Below are 14,377 nucleotides of genomic sequence, written 5' to 3'. Positions count from 1 at the left end.
AACAGACGGACAAGGGAAGATACAGTAAGACAATGGGGGTACGTTCCACGAAGAACACTAAGTCCGAGAAAGGGGTGGAGACGGGTGGGAGCCACGCCCTGGAGAAGCAGGCGGTGACCGGGTGTGCCTCTGGCAGAGGACAGGACAGCAGTGCGGCTGAGGGGAGAGTACGGAAATGAGGTCAGGGAGGGAGGGTGCGGGGCGGAGGGTGGGGAGAGGGATGGCCGGCCGTGGTGCGACTGTAAGGAAATGCAGCCTTTTCTCCGAGGGGGATGGGAAGCCACAAGAGGGTCTTGAGGGCACAGCGATGTGTGGCGATGCGCGCTTCTAAAGGGATGCCTTCGCTGCTGGCTGAGAAGAGTGTGGGGCACAGGACAAAGCCGAGGGCAGCGACCAGTGAGGAGGCTTGCGGAAAGTCCGCTTCGCCCCCCGAACCCGGCTCCGCTCAGACAGTTACAGATGGAGAGAATCTGTGCGACGTTCTCCAGGCTCACAGTGCAGGGACAGGCATCGTCCTACTCACAAGACGAGCAGACGGCCAATCAGAACGACTGTAAGGTGCAGAAGCAGGCCTGCCACGGGAACGTCATCACACCCACTTCCCGAGGAAGAAACCGAGGAACAGAGAGAGACTACGTATCTAGCGCTGGTTCTCATCTAGAAGTATCGGGGCCACGCAGTCACAGCTGCGCCCCCCAGTCTGCCGCAGGCCCCACCCCTCCCTGCTGTTCACACGTGTGTTATCTCCTGGATCTGTAGTCTGCTGGGTTTGTGATCCCTGGTCTCCGCACTCCGGGACCCCTCACGTACATTCTACGCAAGTGGGGGTCGCGGTATGTGGTTTCCTTCTCGGTCTGGGAGGACGAAGGGGTGTTGTCTCTCATGCCCACGCTGGCAGCGTCGGGAGGGGTTTCCGGCCCAATGTCTCAGCACAACAGAAACACGTGCCGAATTCTACTGATGATGTCTGCCACGGGGCTGGCGCTGTCCTAGGCTAACCCAGGGTGTGGGGCCAGGCTGATCCCCACCGCGGACGCCTCTTGCCCCCTCTCCCCAGAAGGCAGAATCTCGGCTTGTCCTGATTTTTCCTATCACGGAGGAAAGTGACCCAAGCAAGTCCATTCTGATGGAAATGTCTGGAAACTGATACATACAGCGTCTCCCAGGAGTATATTTGCTTTAACGAAGCATCGCAGGGAGGTGTTCACGCTCAATCCCACGGCAAGACATCTTGCCGGAAGGACGGTAACCATCCACGGAGGAGTTATTTCTGGCCAGGAGCGCAGGGTCTCAGGGCGCCCGGAGAGTAATCGCCCGCGGAGGAGAGGCCCGCGTGGAGCCCCTGAGCAGAGATCCGCAAGCCTCTCTGTAGGAAACGGATGGTGAGGGCACCAGGCCCTGCAGCCTTACGGCCCTACTGCTCCCTCACTGCCACTCAACTCGGCCACGGCAGCGCAACAGCAGCCACGGAAATAATACACGAATGGGCATTCCCGGCTGGCTCCCATGGCGGGAATCGTCCGCCAAACCCTGTCCTGACAGATGAGTGATAGAGGCAGAGAGGGAGCGGGTCTTGGGTACCATGGCAACGGGCCCCACGAATCTTGGTTTCTGAAGACGTGTCAAAATTCTGCGTGTTCAGAGCGGCGTGTCCGGAGACGGCCACGGGGAGCCTCCTACCACCACCCATCCGCACGCCTAGAAACCGTTAAGATGGTACATTCTATGCTCTGCGTATCCGGCCACCGTTTTACAAACCCCTCTCTCTGGGTTCCCTTATGCAGAAACAGACAATACTTCTTTCACGGCACTGTTGTGAGCATCAAAGGGGTGGACGCTGGGCTGCCATGTAAGGACTGAGCAACACACACTCAAACGCTATTTCTGTTACTATTGGCGCGACACGGGCTGCCTACACGTGACCCGAGGCGGAAGCCAAGGGCGCCCCAAGCGCGTTGTATATTAGAAACTGATAGACACGGAGGAAAACAAGTTGGAATCTAGGAGACCGGCCTGTGCATGGGGAAGGGAAATGCTTCCTATAAACCCAAACATCGAATTGCAATCAAGGAATCACAAAAAGCTGACACTAGGAAGTCAGTTTCAGGCAAGGAACACCATTATTTGGTGTCGAAAGAGATGAGAGAAGCAACAGCACCAGACGACCCCCAAGTCCCTGCCCACCGCCTCCGGGCTGTCTTCCATCATTCCTCTCCTGCCCCGCCTTCGTGTGCATCCCCGGCTCCCGCGGGTGGCTTCACCTCACTCTGCAGCCACAGACTCCATCCCGACGTGGGAGACGCCTCGTCTACAAGCGGACTGGCGGAGGGGTGTCCTGGGGGGTCCACCTGCTCCGAGACCCCGCTGGGCCCAGGAGCCTAAGAGGGGCCAGGTCACGGACACCAGCGCGTCCCCCCCACCAGGGCAGGACAGGATCGCGCTGGAGCCTGGGGGGGGACGGGGTTAGAGGTCGGGCTGCTTTCTGACGGCTCCTCCCTGCAGGGGACCCAGGAGCCGTCTCCAGCGGGACAGCAGAGACAGTGAGGAGCTTTAATCCCTGCTGCTGCCTGTTCCTTCGAGGGATACTTAGAGGCCATCTGGCTGCAGTCTTGGAGAGACACAACCGAGCTGCCCTGCAGAGCAGAACCACAGCCGGAGGGTAAAGACGGGACTAACGCGGGCCTTCTTGCTCGCGGCTCCCTGCGCTACTCGGTGACCGAACCCGGCAGTGCCCTGCAGGGCTGTGTACCAGCCGTGGCTCCTCTGTTGGGGCCCACAGCCCCCGCCAGGAGGAGCCAACCAGCAGGTGCGCACCCAGCGCTGTGCCGGGGGGGCCGACGGCCGGGTGGAGGGCCGCCGCCCCTCCGGCCACTCTCCCAGCCTCCAGCTCGTCCACGAAGCTTGCTCCGTGTCTGGCCCCTCGCTTCCCCTGACAGAGGTCAGTAGCCGTCTTCTGCGGGGACCAACCCTGGGAGAACGGGCCGGGCCGGGTTACGCCCTGTTCCCAACGGGCACGTCTCTGCTGGACACACAAGGGTGGACCCTGAGCTGGGAAAAAACTGCAAGGTGGCGAGTCCAGCTGTGACGGAGGGGCTGAGTCCCCGGTCCTCACAAGGGACCGGCCAGTCCACTCTGGAGCTGCTCGCGAATGCCCAGAACCGCAGTGGAGAAGAACAACTCAGCCCACGTTTTGGTGATGCTCCAGCAAATCCGTCTTTTTTTCCCACAGCCTGTGATAGACCAGCTGCCCATGGGACCACTTTGGGGATTCCTAAGATCCCCTCACCCCCAAAGCCCAGTCCCAGGCAGTGGCAGGGTGGACGCATCTACAAAGCCCGTTCCCCTTCTGTGCCAACGGCACACAGAGCTGTCCTGGGGCCTCCCTTCCCCGCCTCTCCTCCGCGGATCATGTACTTTGGGGTGATCAGGCTTCGGACAGTTGGGGGGGTCGGAGCCGCAGGCCGGGCTCAAGGATAAGGAGGACCACCTGGGTGGGTCTCAAGAAAGCAGGTGCCAGGACGGGCCCAGAAGGTCTGCCTGGGATTCGAGCCACGAAGAGGTGCCTGTCTCCTCCCACAGGGTGGCCTCTGGGAGCAAAGCCATACAGGACGAGCTCTGTCTCCAGGTGGGGGTTGAGAGAGACAGAGACAGAGAGACAGAGAGAGAGACAGAAAGAGACAGAGAGACAGAGGCAGAGGCAGATGCAGAGAAAGAAGGACAGAGAGACAGAGAGAGAGAGACAGAGACAGGGAGACAGGGAGACAGAGAGTGAGAGAGACAGACACACAGAGAGAGACAGAAAGAGACAGAGACAGAGAGATACAGAGAAAGAGACAAAGACAGAGAAAAAGAGATACAGAGAGTGACAGATATAGAGACAGAGAGATACAGAGAAACAGAGAAAGAGATACAGAGAGACACAGAGAGAAACAGAGACAGAGTCAGAGAAACAGAAAGACAGAAAAGAGAAAGAGACAGAGACACAGAGATACAGAGAGATACAGAGAAACAGAGAGAAAGAGAGACAGACACACAGAGAGAGACAGACACAGAGAGAGAGGAAGGGAGGGGTGGGAATGTTCTCATGATACCTTCTGAGAGGTTTTATTTTATCTGAATAAAACCCCCCAAACTATCCCTGACTCTGGACTTCCCAATGACATCAGCCAGCAACACTTTCTGATCTTTTTTTCTACACTGGAGTCGTTGTGGGTGGGATTTCCCGTCATTTCCAGACCCCAGGACTCACGACGGACGTGACCGCTGAAGTCTGCTGGCTCCTAAGCTGCGCCTCCGTCCGTGCGGCTTGAGATGCCCTTGGGACCCCGGGTTTCTGGGGGTGACTGCATGAGGCCCGGGATCACTCGGGTCAGTCTGGACTCTAGAGCATACGTGTAAGTGAGGACGGACTTCTTTGGTGACTCGTATCCCAAGCCTAACTCAGACCGCTGTGCACAAAAGGGATCCAAGTTCGGGAATGTTCAGGGCAAGCCTGGCTGGTCTGGTGGGACTCGAGCTCTCGGGCGCCCTCACAGGACCTGGCTTCCCTGCAGAGTGCCTCTGCCTTCTCTGTTGTTGGACGCCTCCCCGGCAGGTCCCTTCCTCGAGAAGGTGACTGCAGGAGATCTTGTCGGGAGGGGAAATCTTTCACAGGAGTTGCAGCCCGCGTCTCCAGGCTGCCCTCGTCGGCTGGGATTAGGACCCTGTCTCTCCCTGAGCCAGTGACGGGGTCCAGAGGGACGCAAGGCTTTCTGGCCACGCTGGGTCTCTCTGGCACGAGAAGCTGGCGTGGGGACGGCACCGTTTGTTACATGGATTAAGTGCAAAGACAGAGAGGAACTTTCTGGAGAGCACGTTACTGTTATGGGAAGACGGGCAAGTGAGAGCTAGTGAGAGCACGCACGGATGTCCTTCACGGGAGCCCGCAGCCCTCTCTGTGCACGGACGCGTCCTCACCGCCCTCCTTCCCACCACCTCCGCTGCCCGCGATGTGCTGCCATATTTTGTTTCGTCTGGCCGACCGCGTGCAGAACCGCCCTCAGTGTCTGAGAAGTGTTTCCACGATTCAGTGACACGTTTTCCCTTCTAGCTGGTTACCGACCGCACGGTTCGCTCATTCATTCAACACACATTTGCTGAGCACGTCCTACGCGCCCAGGGTTGTAAGTGATGGGACAGAGCGGCGCAGGGAGGGAACCCGACAGCACTGCCCTCCCAGAGGGCACACGGAACGCCCCCACTGACCTTGCTGTGAAGTCATCCCGGAGCACGGCCGCACCCTGGCCAGTCTGGGTCTAGCCCTCCTTCCCAGCCCCCACACCAACCCCCCCCCCCCCGCCCCGCGACGGCCTCCCCAGGGGGCGGGAAGAGGCCTGAAGCACCTGGCAAACGCCGAAGGGCAGGAGCTTTGCAGACCAGGCTCAGCCTCCAGTGTGGGTTTGTACCCTGTTCTACTACTGTGCAGGGGAGGGTCTCCGGACCCCAGCGGTGCGGCAGCCAGGACGGGCCGGGAGGGGCCGGTGGTCACAGACACCGCCCTGGCAGCAGAGTCCCGGGGAGGACAGGGAGGTGGCGACTTGCCTTGATGACATCCTCGTCGGACGACCTGCACTCCACAGACGTGAGCACATCCGTCACTGTGCCGTCTTCCTCCACCGAGACCACCTTCACCGGCACGGCCACCGTCTTCCCCGTGAGGATGGCCGTGTTCAGGATCTCCGCCTCCTGGAACAACAAACACACCTGCCCGTCACACACCTCCCGCTGGGCGGACCGCTTCCCCGCCACCCCTGCAAACGCCCCAGCGCCAGCGCCACCCGGAGCCGACGGTCTCCCGTCACCCGGACGTCCACAGGGAGAGTGTGATGGGGAGGGATGTCACGTGCGGAGGGGCAGGGGCGCATCTGATGAACGTCACCAAGTGCCAGGAGCCGTTCATCTTAATTTTCAGATGAGACCAACAGGCATTCATATTCTCTCCGTTTGGTAGATGGCACAGAGAGGTTGTGTCACTGGCCCGAGGTCACACAGCTAGGAAACAGTGAGGTGGGATCTGAAGCCAGGGAGTCCAGCAGCTCAGTCCCCGCGAGAGCTATTCCAGCAGGTCTGAACTCACACAACACGCGTCTGTCCTTAAGGAGTGAGCTGTCGGCCAGGGGCGCAAAGCGCCGTAACAGAGCTGAGATCACCTGCTTCCTACAGTGTGTGGGGGGCACGTGGACGCTGAGACCCTCACTCTCTGACTCTCCCGCTCTGGCTGGCTCTCACCTCCTGTCCCTTTTCCGGGCTCTTGTTGGGTCCTGGCCCCTGTGCACCTTTGTAGTGCCCTTGTGGCTCCAAGGACACACTCAGCCCCACCGATGTGACACTTGTGTGCAACACACACACACGCACACACTCACCCAAACATGCCTTCTGCCTGATAACCACGTTTTTCAGCTCAGCTCAAGGGGTGTCCCGTGGGATGTCCCCGCCTGCCCTTGTTATTTGCTTTACCGAGCTCCCCGGAGCCTGGGAAACACAGGCACAGAATCTCCTCTGTGGCACCTGTCACTGCTGCTGTCTCACTTGGGAGTCATTCAGTCGGTCATCCCTCTTCTAGGCCACCGGGTCCACGGGGCTGGATGTGCCTTCTGACCCCCCAGTGCCCGGCGCAGTGCTAAGCTATGGCGAGCGGTGCACGTCTTCAGAATGTACGGCTGAGAATTTCAACAGGAGGACTGCAATCCACAACCCCCTCCCTGTTCTCAGTCCTGCGCACGAACCCCGACCTGAGCAGCGGCCGTGCTCCACCCCTGTGACCAGTGCACCTGTGCCTTCTTCAGATACTCCTACAGGGCTCTGGGAGGCCACATGAGCCCATTTATCAGATGGGGAAAACTGAGCTCCAAGAACCAGAAGTGGGTCTCATTTCCCTCTGCGGGGACCGTCTCCTCCAATCACGTGGCGATCAAAGTCCCCATGTAACCCGCAGCCTCTGTACAGCACGCGTCCCGACTTCCAGCCCACAGTGTCATTGACCACACACGACGGCGTCCCCGAGAGGCGTCGTATCAGCGCGAATGCGGAGTTTCCTCTGTAGGTCCGACCTTGTCTGGCCCATCCTTGGTAGAGCCTGGGGGGCTGCTAGGAGGTACATCTCTGTCTCTCAGAGCCAGGCTCGGGCAGGTTCTAGCTAATTTGATTTTCATGTGAAATCACAAACGCCCGTTTTAGGAGCATGCCAGAAGAAGGAATAGAAATGTATCATCTTCGCATTGCATAACTGTTTTCCTTATGTTAACTTTATTTCTTACGTAAGATCTTTTTTCCTTACGGGACGAGGTTCATCTTATAATTAGCTCCTTTGGTTTAGATTTGGATATACACACACACACACACACACACGCATATATATACATCTGCATATGTATTTTTTTCTTTATTTAATTCTGAGGGACCTCCAGTTTGGAATGTTCCTGAATCTCAAAGACCATGCCTGATACTGTCTCAATACGCAGGAGCCTCCAAAGGCCCGCTGATTATGCACTTGGGTTTGGTTTTGTTCCCTCCTCTGAGTTCCCAGCCTGATGTGATTTCATCTTGGGCACAAACACCATAAAAGAATGAAGGGGGGGGAGTGAGGCTATGGTGCTACTTTCTGCTGCGTCTGGGGAGGGAGGCCCGCGTGCACGCTCCTACTAAACGGGTAGAGATCCAAGAGGCCCGTTCACACTTTGGAAAAATACGGGAAAATGCTCCTTAACTCTCTGGCCCAAACTGGCTCATCCCAAAGGAAGGAGCAGACCGGGGTGGGGAGCAGGGCATCATGACGGCTGACATGAGTTTCGGGGAAGAGGAGAGCGATTTTGCACCTCCATGCAGGAAGGGTTACGAGCATCTCTGTCCACCAGTAAAACCCGAGAGGCCTTCAGCGTGTGCACACGGACGCCAGCACGGGAAGGAATGGTGGCAGCGGGAATTAGCTGGCGACCATCTGTAAGCCCCGATGTCTGGGGTGCTCCCCTGGCCTCCGAATGGGCATGCCACTCTGCCTGCAGGACCTCGTGGGGACTCGTGAGGCAACTTTCAGGTCCTCCCTGCCTTCTCTGTGCACGTCCAGTTTTTCGAGGTCAAGAGCGCTCTCTCCGGCGCAGCTCTGCCATCCCCGGGAGGCGAATGACAGGTGCACGGCTCGTAAAAGTCTCCAGGTAAGAGGTGGTGGACGTGCCCTGCGCATTCGACTCGCAAGTGCCTGGATGATTAGACGCCATAAATCCCTAGAGAGCTCAGCTGCCTTACGGTCATGGGCTCTCTTCACCCCAGGCCTTCAGAGCTGGGAAATCAAGGAAGGAACCTCTTGAGAAAGCTCATGTCCGTCCTCACTGGTGGCTCCATGCTCCCTCTGCTACCTGGACGCCGTGCACGCCAGCAGTGACTCACTGGGTATCTGACCACAGAGCGTCGGGCTCTCCAGAGGCCAGGAGGAGGCAAAAATGGTGGGAGAAGGTGACGGTGCCTTGAGAAAAAAGGGGCAACCTCGTAAGAGAGGCCACAGATACGTTTCTGGGGATTCGACTCTTTATCTCTTGTAAGGAAGCAATCCCTGTCCGGATTTTGCTGGAGAAGCGATGACTCACATCTTCGCTCGGATCCCCTCTAGAAACCGACTCCGGCACAAGGATTCAAGGGCGGTTTATTTGGGGGGTTCGGGAAGTGTCAGTAGGGGAGCAGGGAAGAGAGAGCCGGGAAGGCGTGTGGGCCACGCCAGCTGCCACGGTGGACAGCTGGAGCTTGATCCCGCGGGACTGGGCTGTGATGCAAAACACACCATGTGTGTTAGATATTTCAGACATTCCCTTGCAGGGAAATTACCTAAAATACACACTTAAAAATAATTCCGTGGTGGGGCGAGGGAGCTGGGTTATTTATACGGCACCCCCTGAGAGGTGCTCTGGGGGCCGACCGTGCCCGGCAGGTCCAGCCTGCTGCGCGAGCAGAGGAGGCAGCCCTCCGTGGTTTCAGAGAACACGCTGGACGGGTGCTGTCCAGAGCGCTCTGCCCGCGTGGGGTACGGAGCTGGTGCACGGGGCAGGATCTGCTGTGGTAAAACCGAGGAATATAGCGTCTCATACCAAGGTCTGATGGATCGGGCCCGGAATTAGAGTGTTTGTTTCTCTTAAACTTCCTCATGCCTCTGGAAGCCTGATTTTCTGCTTTGTGAACACAGTCACTGGTTCACCTTCACCCTCCAACATCCATTTGAAAAACAGAGGGGAGGAAATGATGGAGAGATAAACATAGCACAGGGGCCCTTCTAGAACGCATCGCGAGGTTGACCTGGGGGTTGCCCACTTGGTGTCCACCCTCCTCTCTGCCTCCTCGAAAACCCCCCATGTTGTCTGAGGCTGTAAGATGCCCAGCTAAAATTACCGCTTTTTTTGGGGGGGGGGGCTGCCCTTACTTTGTGACACAGTTCTGGTCCGTGAGATATAAACGGAAGTCAGTTGGTGAGGCTTCCAAAAAAGTTTGTTGAAAAAAAAAAAAACAGATTCTGAAGGTTGATTTGTGTTTCCCCATTCTTCCTGCTGTCAGCACAGAGGATACTGGAGTTGGGGGTGTATCGTGCACCCCAAAGGTGAGGGTGTGAGGCTAAAATGCATCATGTTGGGGGTCGAGGGCAGGGAATCTGTTGTCGGAGCATTGGGGGCAAATCCCACCTCGGACGAGGCCCCCTGGGTGACCTCGGGTGACTCACCTAACTTTCGGTGCCTCATAAGCTTTGACTATGGACTGAGGACACAGCAGTGCCCCCCTCCCGCGTCTGCCCCGGGTTTGGTGAGTTAGTAATGCTGGAGAGCTCACAACAATGGCCGGTGCCTCGCCCACCCTGTCTCTGAGTGTCTGATAAGCACGCAGGTGTGAGTGGTGGCTGGGCCAGAGTGGACAGCGTCCCCCCAGCATCCGCATCCGCTCAGAACCTCAGAATACGACCTCATGCAGGAAGACGGAGCTTTGCGGATATAATGAGTTAAGTTCAAACGAGGTCGTCCTGGATGGGGGTGGACCCTCATCTAATGGCTGGTGTCCTCATGAGACCAGAAGACACAGACAGATGGTTCTGTGGGGCTGCAGGCGGGGGACATCAAGGAAGCCAGCAGCCACCGAGGCTGGAGGAGATAAGGAAGTATTCACCCCCAGAGCCTTGCGAGGGAGCGTGGTCCTGCCGCCATCTTGATTTTGGACTGCGACCTCAGAACGGCGTGCGGACAGATGTCTGCTATTTTTCGGCCACCACGTTTGTGGCGCCGTGTTTCGGCGGCCCCAGGAAACTGGTACGATGGCCGAGCCAAAGAGAAGGAAGCGGAAGCCAGCGAGATGGATCAGAACACTAATCCCGGACGCCCCCTCCAAACGCACGGCGCAGCAAATTCCGAGATCTTGCTCATTCACACCTGTGTGCGTGTTCTGTGGCTCACAGACGGGCCACAGTCCCATCGCATACCGCCTGCCAGAAACAGGCCCTCCCTTTTCCCACGTCTTGGGCTGAAACCAGCAAGTCGAGCTGCTTATTGTTCCTAATGAGGGGGGAGGAAACACTTTTCTTGTCTTCACCGTCACCGTGGCCCCTTTGGAGATCATGCGCCATTTTAATATGTGGTTCTGAGACCATCCACATATGTCGTACTGGAGGCGTAAGGTTGGAAGAAATACAAAGAAGCGTGGTGTTGGCGGTCTCACCACTTCAACCTCAACCAAAGCATCGCGGGTAAGCTTCAAGCAGCCCGCCGGAGGAGGGCAGACAAGGGCAGACATCCCGTAACACCACTGGCGGCCGCCAGCCACGTCCCTCCCTTGCACACGCTGAGTGTGTCACAGCATCTTACTCCCTGAGAGAGACACCTGGGAGACGGGCATTTCCAGCAGGTGGAAATACAGTCAGCGGACACACTACGCCTGACTCAGCGTGGACGTGCACAAGGGAAGCATTTCCTACCTGGGCCGCCAACGAGGACCTTAAGAAAGGGTACAAGCTCTCCCCCAAACAGGACGTGAGTGCAATACCGCGGCCGAGCTCCTTATAACATCTTTTATTACGAGTCCCGCGGACGGAAGCTTCTGGTTTTGCCTGCCAACCTCTTGTCCGTAACCGTGCATCCATTTTCCTCTGGGAAAATCATCCCTTTTCCTTCGGAAGGAGAGTCACAGCAATCCTCCCTGCCCCCGGCCCAGAGTAGGCTGGCATCCTCTACATGCGGTGGGGCCTCTCCCCCTGGGACAGAACTCCACTCAAGGGGAGCGGGCAGGAGCTGAGATGCTGGGATCTCCTACGCAGTCAGCGGCACCTGAAAACCGGTTGTTCAGCCTGTTGTCTGCATTTCCATGAAGGTCCTGGCTCCCACCTTTCCGGCTGTCCCATCCATTCTTTGGGAGAGCCCATGTTCTTTCACTAAATTCCTTTCTAAAAAATTTTCTTAAATGTTTGCTTATTTTTGAGAGACAGAGAGAGAGCAAGCCAGGGAAGGGCAGAGAGAGAGGGAGACACAGAATCCGAAGCAGGCTCCAGGCTCCGAGTGGTCAGCACAGAGCCTGACATGGGGCTCGAACTCACAAACTGAGAGAATCATGACCTGAGCCAAAGTTGGATGCTTAACCAATTGAGCCACCCAGGCGCCCCATCACTAAATTCCTTTTTAGAGGATGGTTCTTATGTTAAGTGTTCTAACACACACACACACACACACACATAATGATGATGATGATGATGATAATAATAATAATAATAATGGAAACTTTGTAAGGTGATGCCTATGTCTGTGGCCTTGATCATGAGGCTGGTTTCACAGGTGTGTATATTCCTGTCCAAACTCAACGGGCGACATACATTAACTATGCACAGCTTTGTAAACGTCAACAATACCTCAAAAGTAGTTAAAAAAAAAAAAACAACAAAAACCAAAAAACCAAATTTAACCAGAATCAATTTCCTTTGCTTCCAAGGAACTGTAATCAACACAGTTGACCAGGGAGGTGGATGAAAGCACATTGGTTCGCAGGGTTTCCTCCCAATTCTCACTGGGATGCAGACTTTGTACTTCGGAACAATTACCAAGCTCAATTACCCCAACTTGCGGGCTGGAGACGGCATTAGTCTGAATCTGCACCAGAGCACAGCCTGAGGCGGCGATGGGTGGAGTCGATTTACTTGCAAGGGTGGGGGGTCAGGGGAGAGGCGTGGGAGGCAGACAGGTGGTGCTATCCACCTTGCAGCAGGGACCCTGGGCACTAGCGTCTGCAGAGGCCTGGCCTCCCAGAATTGTCTGACGTCAGGCTGGAAGCAGGAGTTCCCTCCAGGGTGTCATCTGCCCACCTGTGCGGGGGTCAGGTGGCTACAAAGTTCTCCTGTGTCAGGAGAGAAACTGCCCATGACAGAGACTGGGACACGTATCTCACTTACTTTCTAAAAAACAAAAAGAACACACCTAGGCTTTCTTGTTTGCACGGAGACTTGTGGCCAGAAATGACAGTAACTCACAGCAGGTTTCAGAAGCAACGCTTCTACTCTGTTCTGCTTATAATCCTCGGAGAAGGGAGACACTCACTTAACGAGACGGCATCAAATGCGCCACTGAGGCAAGGACACACATGTGGGCGCGTCCCTCCAGGTCGTCTGGAGACGACTCACATGCCCTGCGTCAAGGATCCAGGCGGACAGGGCGGACCCCCTCTGGGAAGGTCCCCTGCAGGGCTCTGGGAGCTCACTGCACATCTACCTGCAACATCGTCCCTCCCTCCTGCTACTTCTGCAACTGCACTGCTCCTATTATAGATGTGCCCCACCTGTCTCCATATATTTACTCCTTCTTCAAGAATATCCTGGAAACCACCGTCAGTCTTGAGAGATACTGTGCGGGTCCAGGATCTTAGCCGTAGACAACGCAATCCACTCCCGTTCATTTCAGCAGAAAGGGGTTTGCCGAGGCATCGGCGCTGTTGACGGGGTTGCGGAAACAGACCCCCCCACTGACCTCCCGAGATCAGTGTGTGGAACCCCTCGGTGTTCCTGCCACGCACCTGCTGCTTCTGTCCCGACTGGGATGCTGGGAGATCAGGCACATTGGTTTAGACCCTCGTTGACACTCCCCAACTCCCACATACATCGCCTTCCCCCTGCTGGGAAGAAAGCGTCACACAGGCACATCCAATTGGCAGAGACTGAACCACAAGCCTGATCCCTCAGGGACACTCCGTTCTCTCCCAGGGGAGGCTGAGCAAAGTAGATTTTTGGAATTTATTTAGAGAACACGAGATTTCCACAGCAAGGGGCTGTAAAGGATGGAGAGAGAGTGTCTTCTGGGCAGCTGCATTTGGTGGTTTGCCACGACCGGTATCGGCATCACATGCCCTGGGATCTTCGTGATGTTTAAGTACAAAAAGGCATATTCTGCTAGGTCTATTGGTTCTCTTTAATTGAAATTTGACTGATTTTATATTTAGTATTATTTTTTAAATCATGGTTTTAAATTTACACCCAAATTAGTTAACATTTAATCTTATAATGATTTCAGGAGTAAAATTTAGTGATTCATCACTTACATACAACACCCAGTGCTCATCCCAACAAGTGCCCTCCTTAATGCCCACCGTCCATTTAGCCCACCCCCCACCCCCCATCCCCACCCCCACCCCCTCCAGCAACCCTCAGTGTGTTCTCTGTATTTAAGAGTCTCTTAGGGTTTATCTCCCTCTCGGTTTTTATACTATTTTTCCTTCCCTTCCCCTATGTTCATCTGTTTTGTTTCTTAAATTCCAAATATGAGAGAAATCGTATTTGTCTTTCTCTGACAAATTTCACTCAGTATAATACCCTCCAGTTCCATCCAGTTACAAATGGCAAGATTCCATTCTTTTTTATCGCCGAGGAATACTCCATTGTATCTATATACCACATCTTCTTTATCCATTCGTCCATCGATGGGCATTTCCATACTTTGGCTATTGTCGATAGTGCTGCTATAATCGTTGGGGTGCGTGTGCCCCTTCGAAACAGCACACCTGTATCCCCTGGATAAATACCTAGTAGTGCAACTGCTGGGTCGCCGGGTAGTTCTATTTTTAAGTTTTTGAGGGACGTCCATACTGTTTTCCAGAGGGGCTGCACCAGTTTGCATTCCCACCAACAATGCAAAAGAGATTCTCTCTCTCCGCATCCTCACCAACATCTGTTGTTGCCTGAGTTGTTAATGTTAGCCACTCTGACAGGTGTAAGGTGGTATCTCATTGTGGTTTTGATTTGTGTTTCCCTGATGATGAGTGATGTTGAGCATTTTCTCGTGTGTCTGTTGGCCATCTGGATGTCTTCTTTGGAGAAGTGTCTATTCACGTCTTTTGCCCATTT

The 14,377-nt window shown here is 55.6% G+C and overlaps 1 protein-coding gene across 4 annotated transcripts in view; it reads right to left on the bottom strand.

The window, feature by feature from the left end:
• TMEM132D (transmembrane protein 132D) overlaps positions 1-14,377 on the bottom strand; it is a 566,823-nt gene that overhangs the window by 78,349 nt on the left and 474,097 nt on the right. For 3 of the 4 annotated variants that reach the window (XM_023241272.2, XM_023241271.2, XM_019814417.3), the window contains one exon: positions 5,581-5,724. The exons of the other annotated variant lie outside the window; for it this stretch is intronic. In XM_023241272.2, the coding sequence (XP_023097040.2) occupies positions 5,581-5,724 (144 nt within the window). The remainder of the gene's footprint in view (positions 1-5,580; positions 5,725-14,377) is intronic. 4 annotated transcript variants of the gene reach the window in all.

The sequence above is a fragment of the Felis catus genome, chromosome D3, assembly GCF_018350175.1.
Source record: "Felis catus isolate Fca126 chromosome D3, F.catus_Fca126_mat1.0, whole genome shotgun sequence".
Taxonomy (NCBI): Eukaryota; Metazoa; Chordata; class Mammalia; order Carnivora; family Felidae; genus Felis; species Felis catus.
The sequence above is the reverse complement of the archived record's forward strand: the minus strand, read 5'-3'. Positions and strand labels throughout refer to the sequence as shown.